Source organism: Geotrypetes seraphini, chromosome 14 (assembly GCF_902459505.1).
Source record: "Geotrypetes seraphini chromosome 14, aGeoSer1.1, whole genome shotgun sequence".
Classification (NCBI taxonomy): domain Eukaryota; kingdom Metazoa; phylum Chordata; class Amphibia; order Gymnophiona; family Dermophiidae; genus Geotrypetes; species Geotrypetes seraphini.
This window is the reverse complement of record NC_047097.1, coordinates 26,813,813-26,839,256: the sequence shown is the minus strand read 5'-3', so window position 1 is coordinate 26,839,256 and position 25,444 is coordinate 26,813,813. Positions and strand designations below refer to the sequence as shown.

General features: G+C 42.1%; 1 protein-coding gene across 6 annotated transcripts; it reads right to left on the bottom strand.

Annotated features, from left to right (window-relative positions):
* Positions 1–550: 550 nt before the first annotated feature.
* LOC117348282 (cocaine- and amphetamine-regulated transcript protein-like) lies at positions 551–25,444 on the bottom strand. Of its 6 annotated transcripts, none has more exons than XM_033920201.1 (5): positions 25,378–25,444; positions 13,476–13,529; positions 2,424–2,587; positions 1,588–1,671; positions 551–1,376 (listed from the first exon to the last, which is right to left on the bottom strand). In XM_033920201.1, the coding sequence occupies exons 3-5, from the start codon at positions 2,568–2,570 to the stop codon at positions 1,269–1,271; spliced, it is 339 nt and encodes a 112-aa protein (XP_033776092.1). In that variant the 5' UTR covers positions 2,571–2,587; positions 13,476–13,529; positions 25,378–25,444; the 3' UTR covers positions 551–1,268. The 6 variants fall into 6 exon arrangements, with proteins under 6 accessions (XP_033776092.1, XP_033776091.1, XP_033776093.1 ...); XM_033920200.1 differs by having other exon boundaries at positions 13,476–13,633; positions 25,315–25,442; XM_033920202.1 differs by having other exon boundaries at positions 25,315–25,439.

Here is a 25,444-nt window from a genome sequence, read left to right as displayed (position 1 = left end):
GTATGAAACTGAATTAATACTATTAAAAAATAAGAGACTGTTTTGCCTTCCCTGAGCCTGTGAGGGAACAGGCTCAGGTCTGGAAAAAGAATAAAAGATCGTTCATTGTACCTTCCAACTGTATCTGCCTAGGTGTTTGTGTGTAAGTGTGCACAGGAGTCCAGGAAAACCTGGACTGGATCTGCCACACAAGTATTGTACATAAAATAAACAATGCTTCTACCTAACCTGGTATCATGTTTCTGAGAATGGCCTGGCTGAGTCATATGGACAAGTCAAGCAAAACTTAATAGGGAAGTCCTTTCCCTAATGGTCACGCCGAGAAGTATGAAGTACAGACACCCATTTCTATCTATTTGATATTTGTATATTGCACTTTTGTGCTTAAAACCTTTCCTACCACATTAGTAAAATAATGAAAACTACAAGAAATTGGATTTAGCGTACCTTTACAAGATGAAGTGTATATACTTAAGATAGTCTTACTACTGTTTGTCATTTCTAAGCCAATAAAAGAAATGATTTCAAATGTCTTCAAAGTCATATGGTTTTATTAGCATCATCCAACATGTGTTGACTTGTTTGCATGAATAATCTTGTTAGTTTGGGCTTCACATTGATTTGGTTAGGTATACTATTGCATATACGTCATTTAACAGTTCCTAAAACATGATCAGGGTTCTGTAACATCAATGTATTGATCATTTCCACATTGGCTACTTATGTCTTGCTTATGAGTGATTTGAAAATATATTTGAAATAAACAGTTAATATACCGGTAACTTACCAATATTCTTTCTTATATACATTCCAGCTAGAAAGCTATTTACACTTAAGTCATTTTTTTTAGAGTCACAAAAATAGTTTTCTTAGTATTTGATGTATCAAGGTATTTTTCCATAGACACAGAATGGGTACACGGTCTCTTAAAAATTCAACTGAAACTATATAATCATCTTGTAACATGAATAAAATAAAAGAGTTCTTATTAAAAGAGGGATATTTTTTAGTCTATGGTTTTCCTTTAAAACTGTTTGGAGTTCACTTAGCCTCCCCATAAATGCAGACAGCAAAAAAAACCCTCAAAAACTACTTTACAAAAGAGAAAAAAAGATCATTTATTTTACACATGTCATAAAGTGTGCATGTTTCAAACAAGATGGTCTACTATCACACTCGTCATTCATATCTTTTTACAGGACGAATCCATTCCTTCCCTTTTTCTTGCATTTTCCGTACTGATGATGCATGGTGAGTACCGTCTTTCTTTACAAACATTTCAGCAAGAAAAAGTTGCAGACAGCTCCACGAGGACAGTTGCATAACTTCCCAATTCTAGATGCTTTCCGGACTGCGCACTGTTCCCCAATATCGCACTAGAAAAGAGCAAAGACAACAGAAAAGCACAGATATTGTTTCAACTTGACTCTGACCATATTTTAACTTTCTTGTTTTGTTCAGACGTCGTTTCCCAGTCACTAACTTTTATTAGAGCCTACTCACAGAAACTTTTTAGCTTCCTTGTAATGTAGAAAGACCCAGCACTGTTTTGCGATTGCGCTTCTTATAAAATGTAATGAAAATTACCGTTGGAACTTGTCCAAATTTTTTCTCCCAGACTGGAACTCGTTTACTCTGCAGTTTTTCAAGGACTTCCTGCAAGGCTCCAAGCTGGAAAACAAAATATTATGAAACGGTATTTGTGATCTATGGTTCTAATCACACTTTGATGCCTGTGATTAAGATGGAACAGAACAGTATTTCATGATTATGGGTTGCTGATCAGTCTATTGTTAGTAGTAAATAGAGTCTGCTGACATCACATAAAACTCACTTGTATAAGTTCTATGCGGTTCACAAAGATTAGTAATACAAATGAATAAACATCCAATTTCTAACTTCCGAAGGATTCCCTATTAGAAAATAGGTGACTTTGATGTCAATACTTGGAATGTGAAGTCAACTAAAAATTATAAACTTGAAAACAAATGTACTCACTGAAGCTAAATATAATTCTGCCATAGGTTGCTGCTAATCTCTAAAGCTAAAGAAGTTCTTTCATGTTCAAACCTTATCTTTCACTAAGCAATAATCTAATCTAATCTTTGATTTATATACTGGGTCATCTCCCAGTGGCGCTCAACTCGGTTCACATATAATTAAGACTAGAGTACAAAGCAGAAAACATAGGAGAAGGAAGAGCTAATTAACGTACATAAGAAAAGCATAAGGAAAATAGCTCTTATAGTTTGCGCATTTGGCATTCTCTCACCCAAATAATCGTTTCAATATTTATTTGCAACAAAGTACTGTGGACAGTAGAGAAAAAACAGCTTGCTGAACAGACCTGTGCCACCAGACAGTCTGTAGATCAGTGGGACAGAGGGAGAGACAGGCAGTATAGCATTAAATAAGTCACTCACTAGCTCCTTCTCGCTGGAAGGAATTGAGTCCTTGGGATAGAAGTCCCTCAGTGCCCTTGTCTCCAGCTCTGAGCTCTCCTGAGCGCCCACAGCCAGTAGCAGCAACCAGCAGCCCAGAGTGACGAGAAGCATCCTGGAGCTCTCCATGGTGCTGAAACCTCTTCCTGAAGTTGACAGACGCACGCAAGAAAAAGGATCGATCCAGCCAGGTTAGTTTGGAAGAAGTCTTATTCTGCCCGATTTAAGTCACTTCTGTCTATTTATCTCTTCCACATGGGGGTCTTTCTCCTGTTTATTGAACTGACTCCTCCCTGCCATGACGCCAGAAGGCAGCGTGGGGGGTTCAAGCAGAAACAATTGAGCTATTTATCAAAGCTGCTGCCTGGTCTTTTTTGAATTGAAAATAAACCAGCCGCTCTCCTTGGGGCAGGAAGATTAGGGAGACGCTTGTTTCCTTTCTTGCTGTTCAGTTTAACTTGACAGAAAATTACAAAGTTCTTCCCAAGTAATATTGGTGAGATTTAACAAAACCTCTGTGCCTGTGTGTTTGGACAGATACCTTTTTGAAGAAGAGGTACTTATTAGCTCCTTTCCCATTTTTTTCTCTCATAAGCTATTGATTATACTGGAAAAAAATATAATCTATGATTTACTGCAACAGAACAGAAATATCCTTAGATGTTTCTATCCTAGGTGGGCTAAAGTTGTAAATAACTTGAGGAGGTGAATTAAGAAAAGTAACAAACTGCTGAGTATTTTAAAAAACGAAGCTTTAACCTAAGTAAAGATAGGACTACCTTTCAAACACCTATTACTAACTTACAAGTGTGTTGATTCTGCTGCCCCTCAATCTCTTTCCTCTCTTCTCTCTCCTTATACATCTCCCAGAGAATTCAATTCCTCAGATCAGCTGCTCTCAGCTGTACCCTTCTACATGCCCATCTCCATTAGGATGTCCAAGTGTCGATTTAGGATGCTTTTTGGATGTCTGGGTTTTTGGTTTTTTTTTTTATTAAGAGCCTGATAGGTTTGGATTCAGGAAATTGGTGCTGAATGCTATTATAGAATAGCATTAAATGCCACATTTATGCTTGTTTTTGCTAAACCAAAGCAAAGAAAATTGACCTCAGGAAATCCACAGAGAAAAAACCAGGAGAAACCAAAAAACACTGTGGAGTGACGATGTTCCTAAAATGGACTTTATTAAAAATGTCAACGTTCAAAAGTACAATAATATAATCCACTCAAAGATAAAATAATCCACATGAGAATAAAATAATCCACATAAAACCTAAAGGACCTAGTCCGCTGAAGGCATGGGACCCAACACGGTCCGTGTTTCAACAAAAAGTCTTCTTCAGGGGTCCCTGAGAGTCCTATGGTTGTAGATACGTGGAATAAACTGATATGTGGAGAGTCGTGAAACAGACGCTGCTTAAAACCCAAAATGCCCATGATCTGCCCACTTTTAGATAGTTGCTTTGGACAAGGCACCTAAACTTTATAGAATCACACCTACCAAGTTGTACATCTAACATTCAGTTAACACAGTTATGAGTTAAAGGGCAAATTCTATAAGAAGCACTCAAAAGTTAGGTGCCTATATAGGCACTGTTCAGCGTGATTCAAGTTTAATTGGGTGCTGTTTAGTGAATCACGCTGAGCGGCACCTATTTGGGCACCTATTTTGGAGGTGCCCATTAAATAGGTCAGCTCTAGGCACACTTAAAAGTTAGGCACCTAGCTGAGCGCTTAAGCACGCTTAACAGCTGCGATTCTGTATGAAGGCGCCTATCACATAGCCACGCCCACGCCTAACATGCATAGCGCCTATATTTTTGAAGGCCGCCTAAATTTTTAGAGGCGCCTTGTTACAGAATCACACTTTCTTGATAGGCGCCTATGTTTCAATCAGTGCTGATTAAAAAGCCTAATTGAGCTTCTTATTCAATTTAGATAGGCGCCTTATCTAGTTGAGCGCCTCCAAAATAGGTGCCTAACTTTAGGCGCTGATTACAGAATTTGGGCCTAAGTGCCGATTAAGCAAATTAATCAATTAAGTTAGGCGCCTTCATCAACTAGGCATGCTGATGTAGGCGTCAAACTTCAGGCAAACTTTATAGAATTTAGGGGTTAGTTTTTATTTAAAATTTGATATACCGCTTTAAAAAACTGTCTAAGCGGTGTACAATATGATAACTATTAAAAACAAAGGGGATAACATTAAAACCAAAAAGACATTAATGATATATAGAAACATAATGATAAGAGGAGACGTATAATCTATGATAGGAAAGGAAGACATAAATGAGAAGGGGGGAAATGCTCTTCCTTCTGCCTAAGACAGGGGTGTCAAAGTCCCTCCTCGAGGGCCGCAATCCAGTCGGGTTTTCAGGATTTCCCCAATGAATATGCATGAGATCTATTAGTATACAATGAAAGCAGTGCATGCAAATAGATCTCATGCATATTCATTGGGGAAATCCTGAACACCTGACTGGATTGCGGCCCTCAAGGAGGGCCTTTGACACCTGTGGCCTAAGGTCTGATATCTACTTGTCATAGGCATCCTTAAAGAGAAAGGTCTTTGGATTGGCTTTAAATTTATCTAAAGGTAGTTCCTCCCAAAGATGCTGGGGGTAAAGGGTTCCATACTGTTGGTGCTGTTACGGAAAAGATCTTCTTTCTGGTTGTGTCGTAAAATAGGTGTCTCGGGGATGGAATTTCCAGAAGATGCTGGTTACTCGGACAATCTGTTCTACTTGGACAATCTGTCTATAAATCCGGGCATGTGTGTTATTTTAGTTTTGTAGGTAAGTAGTAATATTTTATATGTAATGCGCTGAGTGATTGGAAGCCAGTGTGCTCTTCTAAGGAGAGGGGTAACATGTGCTGGTTCTTGTGAAGCTCATACATCAATGTTTCGGAGCCTGCAGTTGGATTGCCATAGACTTCATAGTTGGGTTACAGCGAAAGGAAGATCTTCGTACGTTTTGTCATGGCAGATGAGGAAGTCGTGTCTGAGAGAGTAAGTCAGAGGGTGTGATTGAATTTTGGGTTGATCTTGGAAGGAGTATTAATGAAACTCTTGAAATGTTACGGCAAGCATATGGTGGTGGAAAAATTAGCCGGCTGCAGTATTTCGCTGGTGAAAAACACCACTGCCGCAGCGCTAAAGGTGAGGTTGCAAAAAGGTCTACTACACGTCGGTGAATCACTTTTGAAACCCTGCGGAAAATGTATTGAATGTGAAGGAAACTACTTTGAAATAGAAAAATGTTCAGATCCCTTGGAGCCATCTGATTCTAAAAAAAGAGTCTCATTACTTTTCAATCGGTCCTCGTACACATCTAATCAAATCTAATCTTGTATTTGTGAGTCGCACAAACCCATACAAGCTCTAGGCGACTGAAGAGTAAACAGGGAGGGAAGGGGGAAGGGGAGTAAAACTGGAGACTGAGTTCAAAGAAGCGTGGGATGAACACAGAGGATCTAGAATCAGAAAATAATATTAAATATTGAACTAAGGCCAGCACTGGGCAGACTTGCACGGTCTGTGTCTGTAGATGGCCCTTTGGGAGAGGATGGGCCGGGGAGGACTTCAAGGGCTTCAATGGCTGGGAGGGTGTAGATAGACTGGAGTGAGCTTTGACGGAGACTTCAGTAGTTGGAACCTAAGCCCAGTACCGGGTAGAACTTGGGATTCTTGCCCAGAAATAGCGAAGAAGAAGAAAAAAATTAAATTGAATCAGGTTGGGCGGACTGGATGGACCATTCGGGTCTTTATCTGCCGTCATCGTCTACTATAAAACATGTGGGCACTCCTTCTACAGAGCAGGGGTTTGCCTTTCTGCAAGGGTACTTGTGAACTGCTGGGGCTGGACCTAAGGGCCTCTTTTATGAAGGTACTTAGGTGCCTATGTAGCTTTTAGAAAAGTTTAGTTTAGTTTATTTGCACTTGATATACGAGGGACCTTCAAAACGTTTCTGCACTTTTATTTTTATTTTTTTTAAGCACTATTTATTACATATCTCAAAAGCAAATTACATCACTTTTCCACCTAATCACCCTGTTTGCGATACATTTTTCCCAGCGCCCTACTAACACGCCCTCTTACCACATCTCCCGCCCCAACCATTTCCTGCGAGAATATGAAAGTGTGGAAACTTTTTGAAGGACCCTCCTATCATCGTTGCTGCCTGTCAGATTAAAGCAGTTAATGAATAAAACAACTTAACATAAAAATTGAAACTAAAAACGCAACTACAGTTTCAATAGGAGAAAGAAGAAAAAAAAATAAGGTGTTTAGGCCCCTTTTTTGATTTTCTCACATTGGTATCCTGTTATAAAATCAAGCCCACATTGTATTTCTTGTTTAAAAACATTGATGCTTGTAGTCTCCCTATTTTTTTTTTTTAAAAGGAAAAGAAAAAGACGATTCCCAGGATAATTTACATTCACACTGAGGTCGTTCTTCAAGGTCATCCATTTTGCTGTTCTTCCAACGCAGTGCTTTTGATATAAGGGACTGAAACTGGCACCAGCTCATGGCGAGGCTTCTCTGCGTAGGAATGATTCTGTTTGCCTGTCGCAATCCCATCTACCACATCTGTAAGCCTTCTATGACTAATATCGCTCTTTAAGATATACAGTGGACAATAATCACAGAAGTTGATTGCTATAAAAATAAAGATGTTGAACTGTTCTTTTTTATGGACCAATTTTTCTTCCTTATGCAGATCATTAAAACTGTCAAAGCAAAGTTGCTGGTGCCAGAATGAGGAAAAATATTACCTTTGAATGGCTGCTATTTTGCTTGTAGTTTCAGACAATAATTGGGATCACAAAAAATCACTAGAGCCATTTGAAAATGGAAAACATATTCAAATGTGTCTCTTTATCAGCTGAGTTATTCCTGTAGGATGGAGTCTGAAATAATCCTTTCTATATATGATGGATTAATTACGAGGGGCCACTGAAAAGTTCTCAGCCCAACCAACAAAGTTAGGGCAGTCTCCATCGTCTACGTTAATGAATAAATATGCCATTTAAAATGGCAAAAAATGGTACCGTTAAAGCGCTTACCAGCGCCTTAATGATACATGCCAAAATCTAGGGTTGCCAGAGTTTACATTCGTAAAATCTGGACACCCTAGACCCGCCTCCAGGCCTGCCCATCCCCCGCCCCGTAATGCCCCAGATCCTGCCCTAACCCCGCACTCGCTGCTTGCTCTGGTCGGGCAGGAGGGCATCCGCGCATGCGTACATGCGACGTGATGATGATGCGTGCTCTCGCCCCTGCGTGTGAAATCATCACGTGCCCTCTTGCCTGACACAATTTCGAGGGAAGCTTTTCAAAACTCGGACAAAGTGCCAAGTTTTGAAAAGCCGTCCAGACCCACAGACATGTCCTCAAAAAGAGGGTATATCCGTGGAAATCCGTACGTCTGGTAACCCTACGAAAATCACACCTATGTAGGTGCTTTAGGCCACTGAACGCCTACTTTTGATGTGACTGGAGCCTCCATAGGCGCTTTATAGCACCTAACGCCACTTCTGGGTTTAGCCATGTCTATAGTGGCATTAGGTACCACAAAGCGCCTACGAAGACGTGATTCTGCACCTTGAAAATCAATGAAAAGCATCATTTAAATGGTGGGTTTTTTCACTGATCTTGGGCGTCTACCAGTGCCCAAACTGTTGCTGTTTACAGAATCCAGGCCTTAGTACTCACTTTTTGGGCACCAGAACTGCAACACTCTATATAGAATCCCTTAATGTATATAAATGACCTCACAGAATGGAAGTATGGGGTTCGTAATCGAAACGTAAATATGTCTAAAAACCCGCCTAAATCAGCACTTGGACGACCTAAAAGACAGATCGCAGCCAGTACTGAATAAAGACAGCGGGAAACAGTTGTCGCCGTAGGTCATTGGAAGCAGTTTCATCTGATATTGGAACGAGCAATTCCATGAAAGAAATATTGCGTGATAGTTGAAAAGACACCCAAGGCAGGCCAAGAGGCGAAACACTGACCGTGTCGGGTCTTTCATTTGAAATAATTATTTGTCCCAGTTCTGTAGACGTTTACACTCCTTTTTGGGTGTTACTGTATTGTATTGACATTTATCATATCTCTGTTATATGATTATACCCCATTGATGTTAAATGTTTACATTTCTGACACTATATATCGATATTTACAGCTATTGTTGGATGAAAATCTTTCCCTCGCCACGCTCTAGTCCTGCCTATAGATGCCAGCATCTTAAATCCAACTCTGCCAAGTTCAAGGACGTCAACGAAATGAGCTTCCTGTGTTTCTCATTCAGAGAAACCCTAGCCTATTAGAACACAGGGACAAGAATAGCTCCCAGTGGCCTGAATCTTATTAAGAAATAAAAAGCATTTCTTTTCTCAGTTGCTTGTAAAGAAGTCCTGCATTCACCTCCTGCCCTTGTCACACTTAATCATCCTTCCTAAAGGTTAGGCTTCACTCTAAATTAGGGCTTTGTTGGAATGTTCGAGCCTCTCGTTCTGTTGGGTAGCTTCTCTAACAGGTGCAGGGCACAATCGCAATTAGCACCTCATAACTGGCTTAAATTAAAATTAATTGGATGATAGGCACTTATTCCCCCCACCCCATTTTACGAAACCACGCAAGCTTATTTTAGCGCCAGCCATGGTGGTAGCAGCTTCGATGCTCATAGATTCCTAGCGTGGTTTTGAAGGGGGGGATTAATTTGGTAGGCACCAACTACTTTCAAGTAGGCACCTGGCCCAAGGAGCTTACTAGAAAGTAGGTGTGGTTATGGGCAGATCGTGGATGTTTTTGGCATGTAGGGGCCTGCTTTGGACTTAGGCGCCAGTATTTAGGCCCACAAAAACCTACTGGCACTTAAATCTACTTCAGGCATCACTAGGCATGATTCTATAAACGGTGCCTAAGCTAAGACTGGCACTCACTAAGTGCCACGTTACTCAGCGCCTACGGTTTAGGTGTTGTTTATAGAATTGGGGCCTGGGTGCCCGCCATGTTCCCTCTGGGCACCTTAATGTAAGCGCCCTGTTATAGATTGCTTTCTATATTACTATCTGAATATTATTTAGGAGACAAAACTTCAGAGAAAACCACCGAAACCTATTGCTGATAAAACGCGGATCAAACAACCATTTCCTGTTTGCCCATTCCAATCCACTCATGATTTTAGAAATCATCAATTATCTTCTGAAACGGCACATTGGGACTCTGAGTTTGGGCCGCTGGTTAGAATGTCCATGACTTATATGCATTTGAGAAAACTTTAGAAAAACATATCTATTTGGTTTTTTGGTTGAAAAAAGAACGACCATATTAGTCCATATTATCGTTTACTTCATTGTCTGCCTTTGGAGGCAAGAGTATTATTTCAATTTTCCTGTATCTGCTTTAAGCTGATATCGGGATTGTCTCCAGCTTAACTTTTTCCTCATTTTGTGTTGCATAGACCATCAGGAGAAACTAGAAACATCTACTTATTTGCTTATCCAAAAATTAATGGGTGTAGATATAAGACCTTCTTAGATAGGACCCTAGCATTCCAAGCTGGTAGGCAACAATCTTGGTTAGGTAAATGTATTCAGCAAGCTATGTTGTCCTATTGCAGTTTTCGGAAATTAATTAAGACCACTTTGTTCGATAGGTTTATTACTTAGTGAGTTTTATTACTGAAATTCTATTTTATAAATATTTGTATTTTTTACTGTATTATTGTATTTCGCTGATTGTCCAGCTCTTTTTAGTGTAAACCGCCTAGAACTTTTGGTTATGGCGGAATAAAAGAATAAAGTTATTATTATTATTCTCTAAATATTTGTAGTTTATGGAATATTGTTGAAATTGTTATTTAAATGTCATTCCCGTATAATATTCAGTTTTAGGGCTCCTTTTACTAAGGTGTGCTAGCATTTTTAGTGCACGCTGCTTAAAAGGAAGCGGTAGCGGCTAGCGTGCGTGGCATTTTAGTGTGCGCTAAAACCACTAGCGTGCCTTTGTAAAAGGAGCCCTTAATTTTGCGATAGAGAAATACATTTTTATGTTATGTTTTTTATTATCTCTCAGCTGTCTCTTTGCCGTGCTGAAGAGCCCTAACCTTTCTTCATCTTTCTTCGTAAGAGAGAAGCTCCATCCCCTGTATCCTTTTGGCTGCCTTCTCTGCGACTTTTCCGGTTTTGTTCTATGCTTGAAATCATTATGGGAAAAAAATCATTGACATTTTCAGCCCAGCATGCAGAAGCTGTCAGACAAAGCAGATAAATGTTTAAAACTATTCAAAAAGGAATGAAAAACAAAACGGCGAATATCATTACGTCTCCGTATACAAGGTGAGGCAAAAAAAAAAAGTTAACCTTCCACAGTGTTTTGCAGTTTTTCCAAGGAAGCACTTTGAATTTCAATGAGAAATTTTACATACTTATTCAGCCATCATACTTTTATTTCTCTTAAGCTATTGATGTTACTGACTTTTTAGAATTACTACCTAGCAATTTTTGCAGGTTAAAAATAATGCGTTGCACAGTGGTTAGAGCCACAGACTCGGCACCCTGAGGTTGTAGGTTCAAATCCTATGCTGCTCCTAGTGACTCTGGGTAAGTCACTTAATCCTCCCATTGCCCCAGATACATTAGATAGATTGTGAATAGACAGGGGAAAATGCTAGAAAGCTGCAGAGCAATTGTAAAACTAATTCTTATAGGCATTGTAAGGAAGTCTACTTTTGAGGTTAGTTTAGGCTTCAGATAGACCTGAGTTCTATGGACAGAACTTAGGCACAGTTTGGATATCCTTAATGCGATCTGCTAAATAACTCTCTGGGTTTTTATTTTTGCTTTATTAAGCTCAAAATATATTTAATAAGGCACTACATAAACAGGACACATCAAAACAGATTATTGCTTGCAAAACTTAGGGCATCCATATCATGCCTATATTGTAGGCGAATGAAAACCAAGTCTACTTTTGAGCTTAGTTTGGGCTTCAAAAAGTTCTTTTCCCTTCTACCCCTCTTCCCAGTGGTCAGCATCTACCCTTTCCCTCCAACCTCCCCTCTTCCCCCCCATCAGGTGGCCAGCTTTTCATCTCCCCTTCCCTATTTCCACCCTGAATCCAGATTCTCCTCCCTTCCGTTTTTGCTGTAGAACCTGCCACTGCAACCCATGGTCAGCGGCAAACCTGAAAAATCAAAACTGGGCCTTATCCAGTGACCAGTATTGAATTTCCAATCTATTTTTAGCCACTTATGACACAACTGGTTAAGCTGATATTCATTGGCTGACTGGCTAAGACATAGCGGCCATAGATAGACCTCCTATTTCTGTGGTTCTATCTGGTCGTTAAACTTAGCCAGTCAGCTAAGAAGTATTGGCACTAACCAGCTATGTCATGTGGTATAGCTGCTGACCAGACTAGCCACTGACGGTGAATATTCATAATTAGCTCGCTAAGTGCTATTTACCCAGCCGGAAGTTATTCAAGGACTGAATATCAGGTGGATAATATAATCTGATAATCTCAAAGGTAGTGGCTACAACCAGAGGGATAAAGGGAGAGGCAAACTAGCACAGAAAAGGGAAATGATCATGCTTTTGGGTAGGTCCTTCAACCAAATCAAATATGTTTATGCAATATACACCTTGAGATCCACTAGGGGTCATAAGCAGCATTTTGAACCTCAGGGGCTACAAGGGCAAGAATGGAGGGGAAGGCATTCCCACCTCACTCCACTAGATTATTAGTGAGCTCCTGGGGTGGACGGGATGGCAGGAAAGGTCATGGTATGGTGCTGAGAGGGGTTTCTATTGGAAGGGAAGCTAATCACGAGGGCTTGTGAGGGGTGATCTTGGCGGCTTATTTCGAGGGGTACTGACTGAGAGATACTGATCAGGAGGAGGTGTGACTGGGGCAGAGTAGTGTTGGGGAGGGGATACTGTTGAGGCAATAATACATTTATTTCAATTTATATCCTGCTCTCCCAGGAGCTCAGAAAGGGGTTACAGTTTGACATTCACAATCAGTTTTAGGACAAACAATCATGAGAAGGAGAGTGATACAGTTAGATAAACACAGATCTTGTTCTAGAGAAGTGGTTCCCAAACCTGTCCTGGGAGACCCCCAGCCAGTCAGGTTTTCAAGATATCCCTAATGAATATGCATGAGAGAGATTTGCATACCTGTCACTTCCATTATATGCAAATCTCTCTCGTGCATATTCATTAGGGATATCTTGAAAACCTGACTGGCTGGGGGTCCCCCAGGACAGGTTTGGGAACCACTGTTCTAGAGTCTTGGCTGGTCATAAAGCAGAGCGCATAAGAGGAATATTGGAGGAGACTGTTCATTGGTGGCAAGATCGGCAGAAGAGGAAAGTTTTCATTGATCTTTGGAAGGTCATTAGGGAATCCAGTGACCTTAGCTGTGTGGGAAGCTGGTTGGATTGGGGAGGTCTGACCAAGAGCCATTGAACTGGAGAGAATGGTTTAGAGCAGGGGTGGGCAACTCCGGTCCTCGAGGGCCAGAATCCAGTCAGGATTTCCCCAATGAATATGCATTGAAAGCAGTGCATGCAAATAGATCTCATGCATATTCATTTGGGAAATCCTGAAAACCCAACTGGATTCAGGCCCTCAAGGACCGGAGTTGCCCACTCCTGGTTTAGGGGGTTCAGGGCCAGTACAAGGAATAAGTGCCCCAGGCAAATCTTCAGCTTTGCACCCCCTCTCAATAAACCGTTAAGTCCCTTGGCTCTTCTCCCCTCCCCAACGGTCATTATCAGACCCATACCTCCCCTCCCAGAATAATGTGGCTAAATTATCTGCTTGATGCCCCTCCTTGCTGCTCTTTGTGTGCTTGCAGACATTTTGTTGGGGCTCATGATACATGCTTTGGCAAAATCGCCAAGGCCTGTAACACAGGCCCGGGTAGTTAAAAAAAAAACCCTTTGCCCTGCGTATTACATGCAAAGCAATGATGCCAGCCACCTCTGTAGTTACAGTGTAGACTTTGTACTTACCACACTTGGTACATGTAGAAACTTGACTGTACTTTAGTAAACAGGTCCCAGAATCTGTATAAATAAGTCATATGTTAAAGAGCTCTTGTCTTCGTGTGAGATTAAAGCATAAAGCGTTTCTGTCTGGAGGTGTTTTCAGAAATGAGAGCCTGTACATACTGTGATGAGAAACCAGGGGAAAATGAAGAGGACGTCTCATTATTTATTAATTTGCCTAGAGTCATAGTAATAACATTAAAAATTGAAAGAACATGTGATAATTGTTTCTATGCACTGAGTTCCCTAGCTTTAGCTATCTCTGCTCTATAGGTAAGCACCTGTGAATAATAGGTTCATTTATATTTCAAAAGCTTTAGTCCTCTACTAGCGTAAAATAAAAAGTTTTCACTTTACATGGTTTCATGGCTACAAAGGTTTTAAATTACCTGGTTTTGTTAAGATGTCACATTCATTTCTCACGTCTACTGTGTTTCTTTTGTGCTTTGAACAGTAAAGCTTTGCAGCTTCTTTCTGAATTTAGAAAAAACTAAACAAACGACCAAAACCCACACACGGATAAGTAGATTTATCAATGTTTGGTCATAGTAACATAGTAACATAGTAGATGACGGCAGATAAAGACCCGAATGGTCCATCCAGTCTGCCCAACCTGATTCAATTTAAAAATTTATTTTATATTTTTTTTTTCTTCTTAGCTATTTCTGGGCGAGAATCCAAAGCTTTACCCGGTACTGTGCTTGGGTTCCAACTGCCGAAATCTCTGTTAAGACTTACTCCAGCCCATCTACACCCTCCCAGCCATTGAAGCCCTCCCCTGCCCATCCTCCTCCAAACGGCCATACACAGACACAGACCGTACAAGTCTGCCCAGTAACTGGCCTAGTTCAATCTTTAATATTATTTTCTGATTCTAAATCTTCTGTGTTCATCCCACGCTTCTTTGAACTCAGTCACAGTTTTACTCTCCACCACCTCTCTCGGGAGCGCATTCCAGGCATCCACCACCCTCTCCGTAAAGTAGAATTTCCTAACATTGCCCCTGAATCTACCACCCCTCAATGGTCCTGGTGCAAAGCTTGTTCCAGATTAATCAACTCAAATAGCTCAGTAATTTCACATGAGAAATGAAGGGGTAAAACTGGAATATAACTTTAATAAATCTGCCACAGAAGGGGGCGCTGTTGAGTTAATCAAATATGGTCGTTTGGCTCGACTGCTCTGGAGAAATTTCTTAAGAAATATTGATTTTCACCTCCTCTATGTCTTATTTCATCCTGATAACAACCACTAGACATCCTCTGCACTGTCCGCAGCTAAGGATAATGAGACTGAAGTGCAATTCTCTATTTCATCAGCTCTCATCTGTTCACACCCGAATGATGGGGACAGGAAGAGACAAGGCCAGGCTTGATGACTCTTTCAGGATGGAGCTGCCTGTCCTCAGGCAAATGATACTAGCACAATTTGAAACTAGAAATAAATTTAAGCAGGAATTGGGATCTTTAATAACTTGAAAATTGGCATGGCGTTAGAGCAGAGGTTGTCAACCTAATCTTAGTGCTGTGTAAGAGAATGACAGGGAGACACAATTTTCCCCATCCTGTCCCCGCGAGTTTTGTCACTGTCCTTGTCCTTGCCCCATTCCTGTAAGCTCTGCCTTAACCGCACAAGCCTCGAACACTTATGATTTTAAAGTGTGTGAGGATTGTGCAGATGAGGACGGAAATTGTCAGAATGGGGCAGGGACGGGAAAAGAACTCGTGGGAACGGGACAGGAAAATGAGTTCCCGCGGGAATGGGAAAAAATTTGTCCCCCATGTCATTCTTAAGGAGAGACTGGGAAAGCTGGAATCAGTCTACCTCTAATGCTCTAAAGCAGGGGTGTCAAACTCAATCACATTAAGGGGACGAAATCCAAAACACAGGCTAAGTCGTGGGCCAGACCCCGCCCCTATAATAGTACTAATTGTAACACCATTTTTCTATTTATTTTTCAAATGTACACACACAATATAATCTTATTAATACATAATGGTTAACCACAAAATTAAATTACACAAAGCACACTGTATACTTCTCAACATTCATTCCTACCAGAAAACAGATAAACCCCTATGCAAATACGGGACCAAAAACTAAAAGTACTAATATATACAAACAAACCCTAAGATGCAAGACTCTGCAAACAGTACAATCCCAGAAGAAAAGAAACAAATGCATTTCTTCCTGAACAGTGCAAAATATAGACATCGGATTAAAATTCTCAAAATTGACACAATTCAAACATTAAATTGAAAATAAAATCATTCCTGCTATATTTGTTGTCTCCCTCCCTCCATGCTGTGCCTCTCTCTGGCTGGTGTCCTACCTTCTGGCCGGCTCCCATCTGACCATTTTATGCAGCCTGCGGTCTGATGCTCCCTGGTGTTATCTTGTGGCCGGCTCCCTCCTCCTGCACAAAGCCGCATCCTGTGCCTGAACCAGAAGCCTTCTCTCTGACGTCGCAAAGTCAGAGGGAACACATCCGGATGAGGCGCGAGGCACGCGAGGAGCTGCTGCTGCAAGCGGCTTTGTCCACACTGTGGAAATGAGGAGGGGGGAGCTGGCCATAAGATAACACCAGCAGCATTGGACCGCGGACCGCATGGAACGGCCAGGCGGGCTGGATTTGGCCAATAGGCCTTGAGTTTGACACCTGTGCTCTAAACCCCGCCCAGGGTCACAAGCAGCAGCATGAGACATGGCATGACGAGCATAGTTTAGCAAAACTTAGCACGGTAAACACAATATTACAAAGCATGACACGATTTGGCAAAAATGGTAAGGCAAGTGTGCATGATGAAACAAAGTATGGAAGGCATGGAACAGCAAACATTGTGTGGCAAACATGGCATGAGGGATCGTAGCATGGTGGACATAGTATGGCAAATATCACAGGGAGTCCAGCAGAAGACAAACCCGCAGGAGCCAGGCAAATAGTGGGATGGAACAAATAAACTTTCCACAATGAAAAGAGTCAACAGGATGACGTCAAAATGTTTATTATGTCCAATCACAAAGGTCTGGACTTGACACAGCACTGTGTTTTGTCGTAAAGTACGCCTGCCTCAGGGGTCACAAATACTTTTCAGGCGAGTTCCAGTTTCTCAGCTGTCTTAGAGCAGGCTAATCCAGGATATAGTATGGCAAACAGTGTGGTAAATATGGCATATAGTATAGTGTGGTAGGACAAGGATAGTGAACAGTATGGAAGAGTTCGGTAGAATATTGTATGACAAAACATGGTATGGTCAGATATAGGACAAAGAACATCAGAATTTGTGATTTGAGACTGTGGTGGGTCAGGGCTTCTTGTCAGGAGGTCCAGGGAATTTGGATTGGCGCACTCTCATAGAGGGTCAGGGGAAGTGGTGAGTTTGTATTGCCTTCATGAAATCCAGTAGATCTAATGATCTTATGCGGGTAGGTAGTTTGTTCCAGAGGCACGGTAGGTAGTGCGAGTAGGATCTTTTTTGGGTGTTTTCAAGATGGAGGGCACGTCCTGAGGACGTGCTTAATCGCTTCTCTTCTTGCGAATGAAGTGGTCAGTTCTGGGCATAGGAAGAGTTTGTAGGCCATTACTAGGCTTTTGAATATACATCATTTGTTGATCGGCAGTCAGTGGGCAGAGTGCATCACTGGGGTGATCGGGTCCCATATGTGGACCCTCTCTGCATCTAGAGAATGTGGCTCTAGGTATTGCCACTATGAAAATGGCCTGGGATGCTTTCTGCGTACCTTTGGAACATATAATTCAGGTCCAGACTCTGCTCGGCAAGCATGTACCATATCTGTCCTTATTGTATTTCTTCCTTTCCATTCAGATCCAGATCACCATGCCTGGTGATCCCCTTCCTCGTGGTTTTCTTGGCATGATAGAGGATTGGTTTGCCATTACCTTCATCTATGCTGTCTCAGCATAGGGGGCATGACCAAGGCTAGCAACGTAGCCAGAACCTGCCCAGTATTGGACCCAAGGCAATGGAGGATTAAAAGATGTGCCCAAGCCTCAAGGAGCTGTTGTGTGATTTGAATCATCACCATCCAGTCCCCTGCCTACTGCTTTAGCCATTAGGCTACTCCTCTGCTCCTTTCATGGTGATAATCCTCCAAATATATAACGGTTAGAGGATTTAGTAAAAAATAAAATGTCAAAAGAAGTTTAGAGTACAATCATCTCTTCCTTTCTCCCAGGACATTCCGTCAGAAAAACAGCACGTTACCATATGCTCCTTAAATATATGACACAGAGCTCAAAAAGGAGAGCGTGATCTTTAAAGGAGAAACGTAACTCAGTTCAGTTCCCTACATCCTGCCCTGCAGCATCTTAAGGGGCATTTCGCATTGGTATAGCTCATGTAATGCTGGCGTAATGAACTGACATCCTCTTCCCCATATAACAAGGAAAGCAGTAATTGCTTTGAAAAGCCCAGTGGTGAGTCCATTAATTCAGACTGCTGCTTCAGTACTAACATGACAAATCATTGTATTAGAGCTGACAGTGTATCGTGATAAGTTTGCCAACTGATTCCAGCCATTGTACAATAAAGAACAAGGGCCTGACCCAATACATCATGTCAAGTGATGCATATAGGCTGCAAAAACCTAAACGAGCGTACATATGGATGTGGAGCACTTCTGCACATGAAAGATGAGCTGGACGTGGGGATGATCATGTCTGATGATCTTAAGTTGGCTAAACAGAAAAGGAAAATAACAAAAGCCAAAAGGATGCTTGGGTGCAAAGGGAGAGGAGGTGATAATGCCTCAGTATAAATCTCTGGTCCCATTTGGAGTAGAGTGCAAATTCTGGAGACCACATCATCAAAAAGATATAAACAGATGGAGTTGGTCCAGTAGGATGCATCACATTTTGGAGATGTCATCATTCTAAAAAGCACTGGTGAAAAAATGGTGCCATTTTGTGTGGAAAATCAACAACTAGCTTTAAATATTGTGTAATATGTTATTTACCGACCTGGAATGTCTAGGAAATTATGCATGGTCCAGAAAGTGGCTACTAAGATGGTCAGATGGAGACATGGATAGCTCTATGGATTAATAATAATAATAATTTTTTATCTATAACCCGCTATACTTTGACAGTTCAGAGCAGTTTACATAAAGAAAATCTGCCAGACGCAGAAATATATCCATCATATAATTAGAATTTCTTAAACAAATTTGTCATCTAAATAAGACTTCACAGATCTTCTAAACATTTGGTAAGAGCTTGAATTAAAAAATAAACCACTTATAGTTGTACACCAAACACCAGCCTGATAAGATAAAGTTTTGTCCAGAAGTCTTTTTAAAATGCATCCGCTTAGGACGAGAATATGCAGGGAACAAAAAATGATTAGAGACATAAGAACATAAGCCGTGCCTCTGCTGGGTCAGACCAGAGGTCCATCGCGCACAGAAGCCCGCTCACGCGGCAGCCCATCAAGTCCAGGACCTGTATACTGATCTTCTATCTATCCCTTTTTCTTCAGGAAATCATCCAATACCTTCTTGAACCCCAATAAATAGGAACAAGACCAACCAACGTCTTATAATAATAATAATAATTTTATTTATAACCCGCTATACCTTGACAGTTCAGGTGGGGAGGTTTACTTAAGGTAACTAGCTGTAGGTGCAGAAATGGAGAAAAATGACAGTTGAGCATCATAGCAGGGGCAGAATGGCAATTAAGAACAGAAGTGCATTTTGACCCTATTCCATAGAAGGGTGCCTAAGTGTTCTCGCGTATACCTGCAAAGGGGCCATGGGTGGGCCAGGGCGTGGTCAAGCATGGAGTGTGCAAGTCATAGGTTACTATAAGTTGTATTCCCTACTGACTATGAGTAGGCACAACCATTTATAGCAAATTTTGGTTGGCATAAGAGCTCTTGCCTAAAAAGTGGGAGTGCTATAACGGCATATCGGCACAGAACTTCCAGTATAGAATTGACATTTAAGCCCATATTCTACGAGGGTGAATCAAAAATTAAAGGCAATTGTTAAACTATGAGATAACCGGAACAGAGCTAGCGAAATGCAACATATGTACTTGTAAATTGTCTGTTGGATAATTCGTCCATGCACTGTGCAGCACTCAGCCTTTAGTCGTGTGGTAGCCATGAGGCCACAAACATGGATGCTCCATTGCAAGATTGCACCATCGAAGAACAACGTGCAGTAGTAGGCTTTCTTTGGGGCAGAGGGAGTGAAACCTGTGGAGAAAATAAGATTTCGTGCTTTATATTCTTCCTATTCAATAGCTGTAACGGATTGTTATAATAATCAGTGTTGAAATTGGGAATAAATTATTTCTGCAGAAATGTCAGCCTTTTAACAGCTAATCTGATATGGAGCCATGGAAGCTGCAATTACCTTTTCAGCTCAGTGCTGATTCATCCGCTATTTAAAAGCACAACCAAGAATACCCTATGCCTTTTGCCAGTTGCACTGTCACTAAGGCAAGGTTTTGCATCTAATGATGCACAAACACCCTAGTTATCACATCCCTCCATCTGCCTGCGGTATTTATAACAAACTTCCAACAGGAAGAAAAGCAGAGCAGGCTGCAGAATAGAAACAATGCTTTTATCTGTGGTACACCTTCTCAAAGGCGTCATTCAAACACTTCTGTACCATAACCAACAATGGAAAGGGAAGCACCCATAAAGCATTGTGGGTATTAAGAACATAAGCAGTGCCTCTGCCAGGTCAGACCAGAGGTCCATCCCGCCCAGCAGTCCGCCCCCGCGGTGGCCCAACAGGTCATGACCTGCCTTAATCACCAGAAGGGGCCCCCTTGCCCCCTAGGTTTCTCATCGAAGTCCTATCTTCCCATCAATGTCCTAACCCTCCGGCCTTGCACCTGCACGACCTGGTGAGCTGTCTATACTTATGCAACACCTCAGCACCTCCCTCAGTACCCCACGATCCCCTTTTCCCTCAGGAATCTGTCCAATCCCATGCAAATGTTTTTGAGTAACAAGTGCTAGGAGAGATCTTGAATTTAACCATTAGAAAATCAAGGTGAGTTCCACTGCTGAGGGGGAGATATGATTGAAGTCTACAAAATCCTGAGTGGAGTAGAACGGGTACAAGTGGATCGATTTTTCACTCCGTCAAAAATTACAAAGACTAGGGGACACTCGATGAAGTTACACGGAAATACTTTTAAAACCAATAAGAGGAAATTTTTTTTTTTTTCGCTCAGAGAATAGTTAAGCTCTGGAACGCATTGCCAGAGGTTGTGGATAGATTCATAATATGAACTCTGTTCCGAGGCAGACATGTAATTTTAGGTCTTAGAGGGCAGATAAGAACACAAGAAGTTGCCTCCACTGAGGCAGACCAGAGGTCCATCTCGCCCAGCGGTCCGCTCCCGCGGTGGCCCATCAGGCCTATTGCCTGAGCAATGGTCCCTGACTATTTCTATAACCTACCTCTACTCCTATCTGTACCCCTCAATCCCTTTGTCCTCTAGGAACCTAGCCAAACCTTCTTTGAAGCCCTGTAACGTGCTCCTGCCTGTGTAGATGACTATATTATATTTGCATATGATATCTTATTCTCTTCATAGGTATATGCTAATTATAGAGTGTGGGTGAGAGGTAAACTATCTTAGCGGATAGCGTAGCTGGTTTTAAGAAAGGTTTGGACCATCTCCTGGAGGAAAAATCCATAGTCTGTTATTGAGAAAGACATGGGGGAAGCCACTGCTTGCCCTGGATCGGTAGCATGGAATGTTGCTACTCTTTGGGGTTCTGCATGGAATCGAGATATTCTTTGGGGTTCTAGAATCTTGTCACTCTTTGGGATTCTGGACTGTTGCTACTCTTTGGGTTTTGGCCAGGTACTAGGGACATGGCTTGGCCATCGTGAGAACGGGCTACTGGGCTTGATGGACCATTGGTCTGACCCAGTAGGCTATTCTAAGTTGGCGTGGGAAGGCATTCAGAGGATGAAGAGAAAAAGGAGAGAATTTACTCTAATTTAATTTAATTTGGCCACTAACTGTCTGCTTAACCTACCATGAGTTCAAGGTAGATTACAAAACATATCAATACATTTGCAAACAATCTCATACAATCATATAACAAACAACTATACCGGAAATAAGAACGCCAGTACATTCTTAGTCAATTACCATTATCTACAGTGATCTTATACCGCCTTCAAATTCAAATATAGTGAAAGTATGCAATCAGACAGAAGAGCATAATGACAGGCAATGGGGAAGTTTCAGGACTGCATCTGATTCAAGATGGAACGGAGAGGAGAAGCTATTACCCTGTTTCTCATTGCTACATTTTCATTCCTAATCCATTCAGCTCTGGGCTGTCCATTCATTCACATCTGTCTCTATTTGCAGGAATTAGCGGAGCAGAGTATAACAGCAGACTCCTTGTTCGAGACCATGAGTTGGAAGCCCTGTGGTCTTTAGGACTGATAGTGTGTGACATTCTGATTAACTGCACCTTGTTCTGCCATCAGCCCAGACTCTGTGTGCGTCATTCCAGTGTAATTATTGACCTACAGAAACCCAGTCACATCCGCAATCTCAGCTCTCCGACTGTTGCCTCCTGCCTTCCTCACAAGGCACAATTACCTTTTCTTTACTAATGCTTAGCAGTGAATCCCAATATCTACATTTCATTCCAGAGCTGTCCTCTTGTGCCATAAACATCTTATCAGTGCTCCAAAAGGTTCCTGGCACGGCTCGTAGATATGACTGGTTAGGAGATGCTAGGAATTATTAAAAAAGGGATGGTTAACATGACTAAGAATGTTATAATGCCCCCGTATCACTCCATGGTGCGACCTCATCTGGAGTATTGCGTTCATATCGGGTCACCTTATCACAAGAAAGATATAGCGGCACTAGAAAAAGTTCAAAGAAGAGCGACCAAGATGATAAAGGGGATGGAACGCCTCTCGTATGAGGAAAGACTAAAATGGTTAGGGCTCTTCAGCTTGGGGAGGAGATAAGATTGAAGTCTACAAAATCAAGAGTGGAGTAGAACGGGTACAAGAGGATCGATTTTTTACTCCGTCAAAAATTATAGACTAGGGGACACTTGATGAAGTTACAGGGAAATACTTTTAAAACCAATAGAAGGAAATATTTTTTCACTCAGAGAATAGTTAAGCTCTGGAACACGTTGCCAGGGGATGTGGTAAGAGCGGATAGCATAGCTGGTTTTAAGAAAGTTCCTGGAGGAAAAGTCCATAGTCTGATATTAAGACAGGGGGATGCCTCTGCTCATCCTGAATCGGTAGCAAGGAATGTTGCTACTCTTTGGGTGTTGGCCAGGTACTAGTGACCTGGATTGGCCACCGTGAGAACGGGCTACTGGGCCCCCAGTTCTGCCTGGCCTCGCCCTGTTCTGCCGAAGTCATGTCCCATTATGCCCCAGGCACGCCCCCTCAACCTGTTCACTTGTTCGGAGCAGCGTCGGGAGGTCATCTGCGCATGCACAGATGTGACCTGATGACATCACGCGCCAGCAAGTGACATTACCGCGTTGCATCTGCACATGTGCAGATACCCTTTCGATGCCGCTCCCAGTTGAAAGTTTTCAAAGCCTGGACAAAGTGTCAGGTTCTGAAAAGCCGTCTAGGTAAATCCAGATGTCTGATAACCCTATCTCTGGCTCGAGTCCATACGTGAGCCTAAATGCACCCTCTGCTTTTATGTGCTAAGGCAGTGTTTTTTGCGGCACATTATATAATTGAAATTATACCTCTGGAAATGTTCGTGACATAAGCAGAATTGTCCACCTTCTGCTCATGCCACCCTCAATTCCCTTCTGATGTCACATCTTGTTCCAGTGACAGGAAGTGATGTCAGAAGGGAGAACATAAGAGCATAAAAATTGCCACTCTGAGACAGACCAAAGGTCCATCAAGCCCAGTATCCTGTTTTCAACAGTGGTCAACCCAGGTCCCAAGTACTTGGCAGAAACCCAACATTCCAGAGCTGAGATTGTGATGTCATAATGCCTCATTCCACCAATGCCTAAGAGCCAAACCCATCAGTGATGTCACAATAGCTTGATTGTCTTAGACTTGACTCACATAAGAACATAAGCCCAAAATCCTGTTTCCAACAGTGGCCAACCCAGGTCCCAAGTACCTGACAGAAACCCAAATAGTAGCAACATTCCAGAGCTGAGATTGTGATGTCATAATGCCTCATTCTACCAATGCCTAAGAGCCAAACTCATCAGTGATGTCACAATGGCTTGATTGTCCTAGACTTAAGAACAGACCGAAGGCCCATCAAGCCCAGTATCCTGTTTCCAACAGTGGCCAACCCAGGTCCCAAGTACCTGACAGAAACCCAAATAGTAGCAACATTCCAGAGCTGAGATTGTGATGTCATAATGCCTCATTCTACCAATGCCTAAGAGCCAAACTCATCAGTGATGTCACAATGGCTTGATTGTCCTATACTTAACATAAGAATTGCCATACTGGGACAGACCGAAGGTCCATCAAGCCCAGTATCCTGCTTCCAACAGTGGCCAACCCAGGTCCCAAGCACCTAGCTGGAAGATGCTGCTCACACTGCTGAACATTTACAGAGGTGCACTGGGGGGCAAAGAGGAGGAGAGGCACCGGCGCCAGCGGCAACACTCTTGCCTACACGATGTACATATCATCTAGTCTAGCGTATATTTGCTTTAGGATTTATTTCTTATGAAAGGAATTTTAAAAATAATTTCTGGAATCTTTTGCGACACACAGTTTGCGAGACACTGTGTTAAGGCATTTGTGCTCTGATAGCACTTTCACAGGTGTGTGTGGGGTGAGTGTGTATGTGGAGGGGTCTGGGGGGGTGTGAGTGTGTGTGTAGGGGTGGGGGGGGTGTAAGTGCCAGTATTCTAAGGGGGTCAATATTCAAAGTGATTTACTTTAACTAGTCAGAAATGGTTCCTGGCCAGTTTTATTGCTTGTTCAGAGCGAAACGGTCATTTTCAGCAGCACTTAACCAGTTAGGGCCAGATTCTGTAATTGGCGCCTACAGAAGTTAGACGCCTAACGTTTGATGCCTATTGCATGTCAACGAGAAACCAAAGAAACACTGTGGAGTGACGAAGGTCCTGAAATGGACTTTATTGGAAGTTTTAAAAATTCACCACATCAACATAGCAATCCACATAAAACCAAAGTAATCCACATCAAAACCTTAAGGATCTAGACCGCTGGGAGCGTGGTTGGACCCAACACAGTCCGTGTTTCGACAAGTCAGACTCAGGGGTCCCCGGCTCCCCTCTAGTCCTTTTCTGATGAAAATAAAGCTGTTCCACATCATAATCTGTGTGTATTATTTCATTTCTCCCGTATTCTCCAATGTTCTGACTCTTAGACAAAGCTGTTCTAATGCCTTCTCACTCCAATTCAGACTGCGTCCAGCCAGCCCGACGTAGCGCCACATTTCGCTATTACAGCGTCTTCAGGAGCTGAAACTGTGGCAGGTTTACAACTTCTAAAACATAATTACTTAAATCATTACAGGATCCATTCCCTCTACTAAACATATACCTAACAGCATTAAGCCAGCAAAATCAATACCATAACATACCTTTACTGCTCCTGAAGATGCCATAATAGCGAAACGTCGGGCTGGCTGGACACAGTCTGAATTGGAGTGAGAAGGCACTATAAACAACTTTGTCTAAGAATCAATATATTGTCACAGGGTAGGCCCTGCGACTGAGCAGGGTAGTGAAAGGACGCCTATGCCTAGGGCTAGGCAAGGGAAAATACTCGCCCAAAGAGATAAAACACTACTCACACCAACACCTCAGCCCAGAACTACAGCCAGGCAGGGAAGGTTCAGTGAAGAGCAAAGAAGTACCTATTTGTTTTTGCAGGAGTTAGAGAAGGGAAAACAATGGGTGAAGGGAACTAAAGGTACTCGGGAT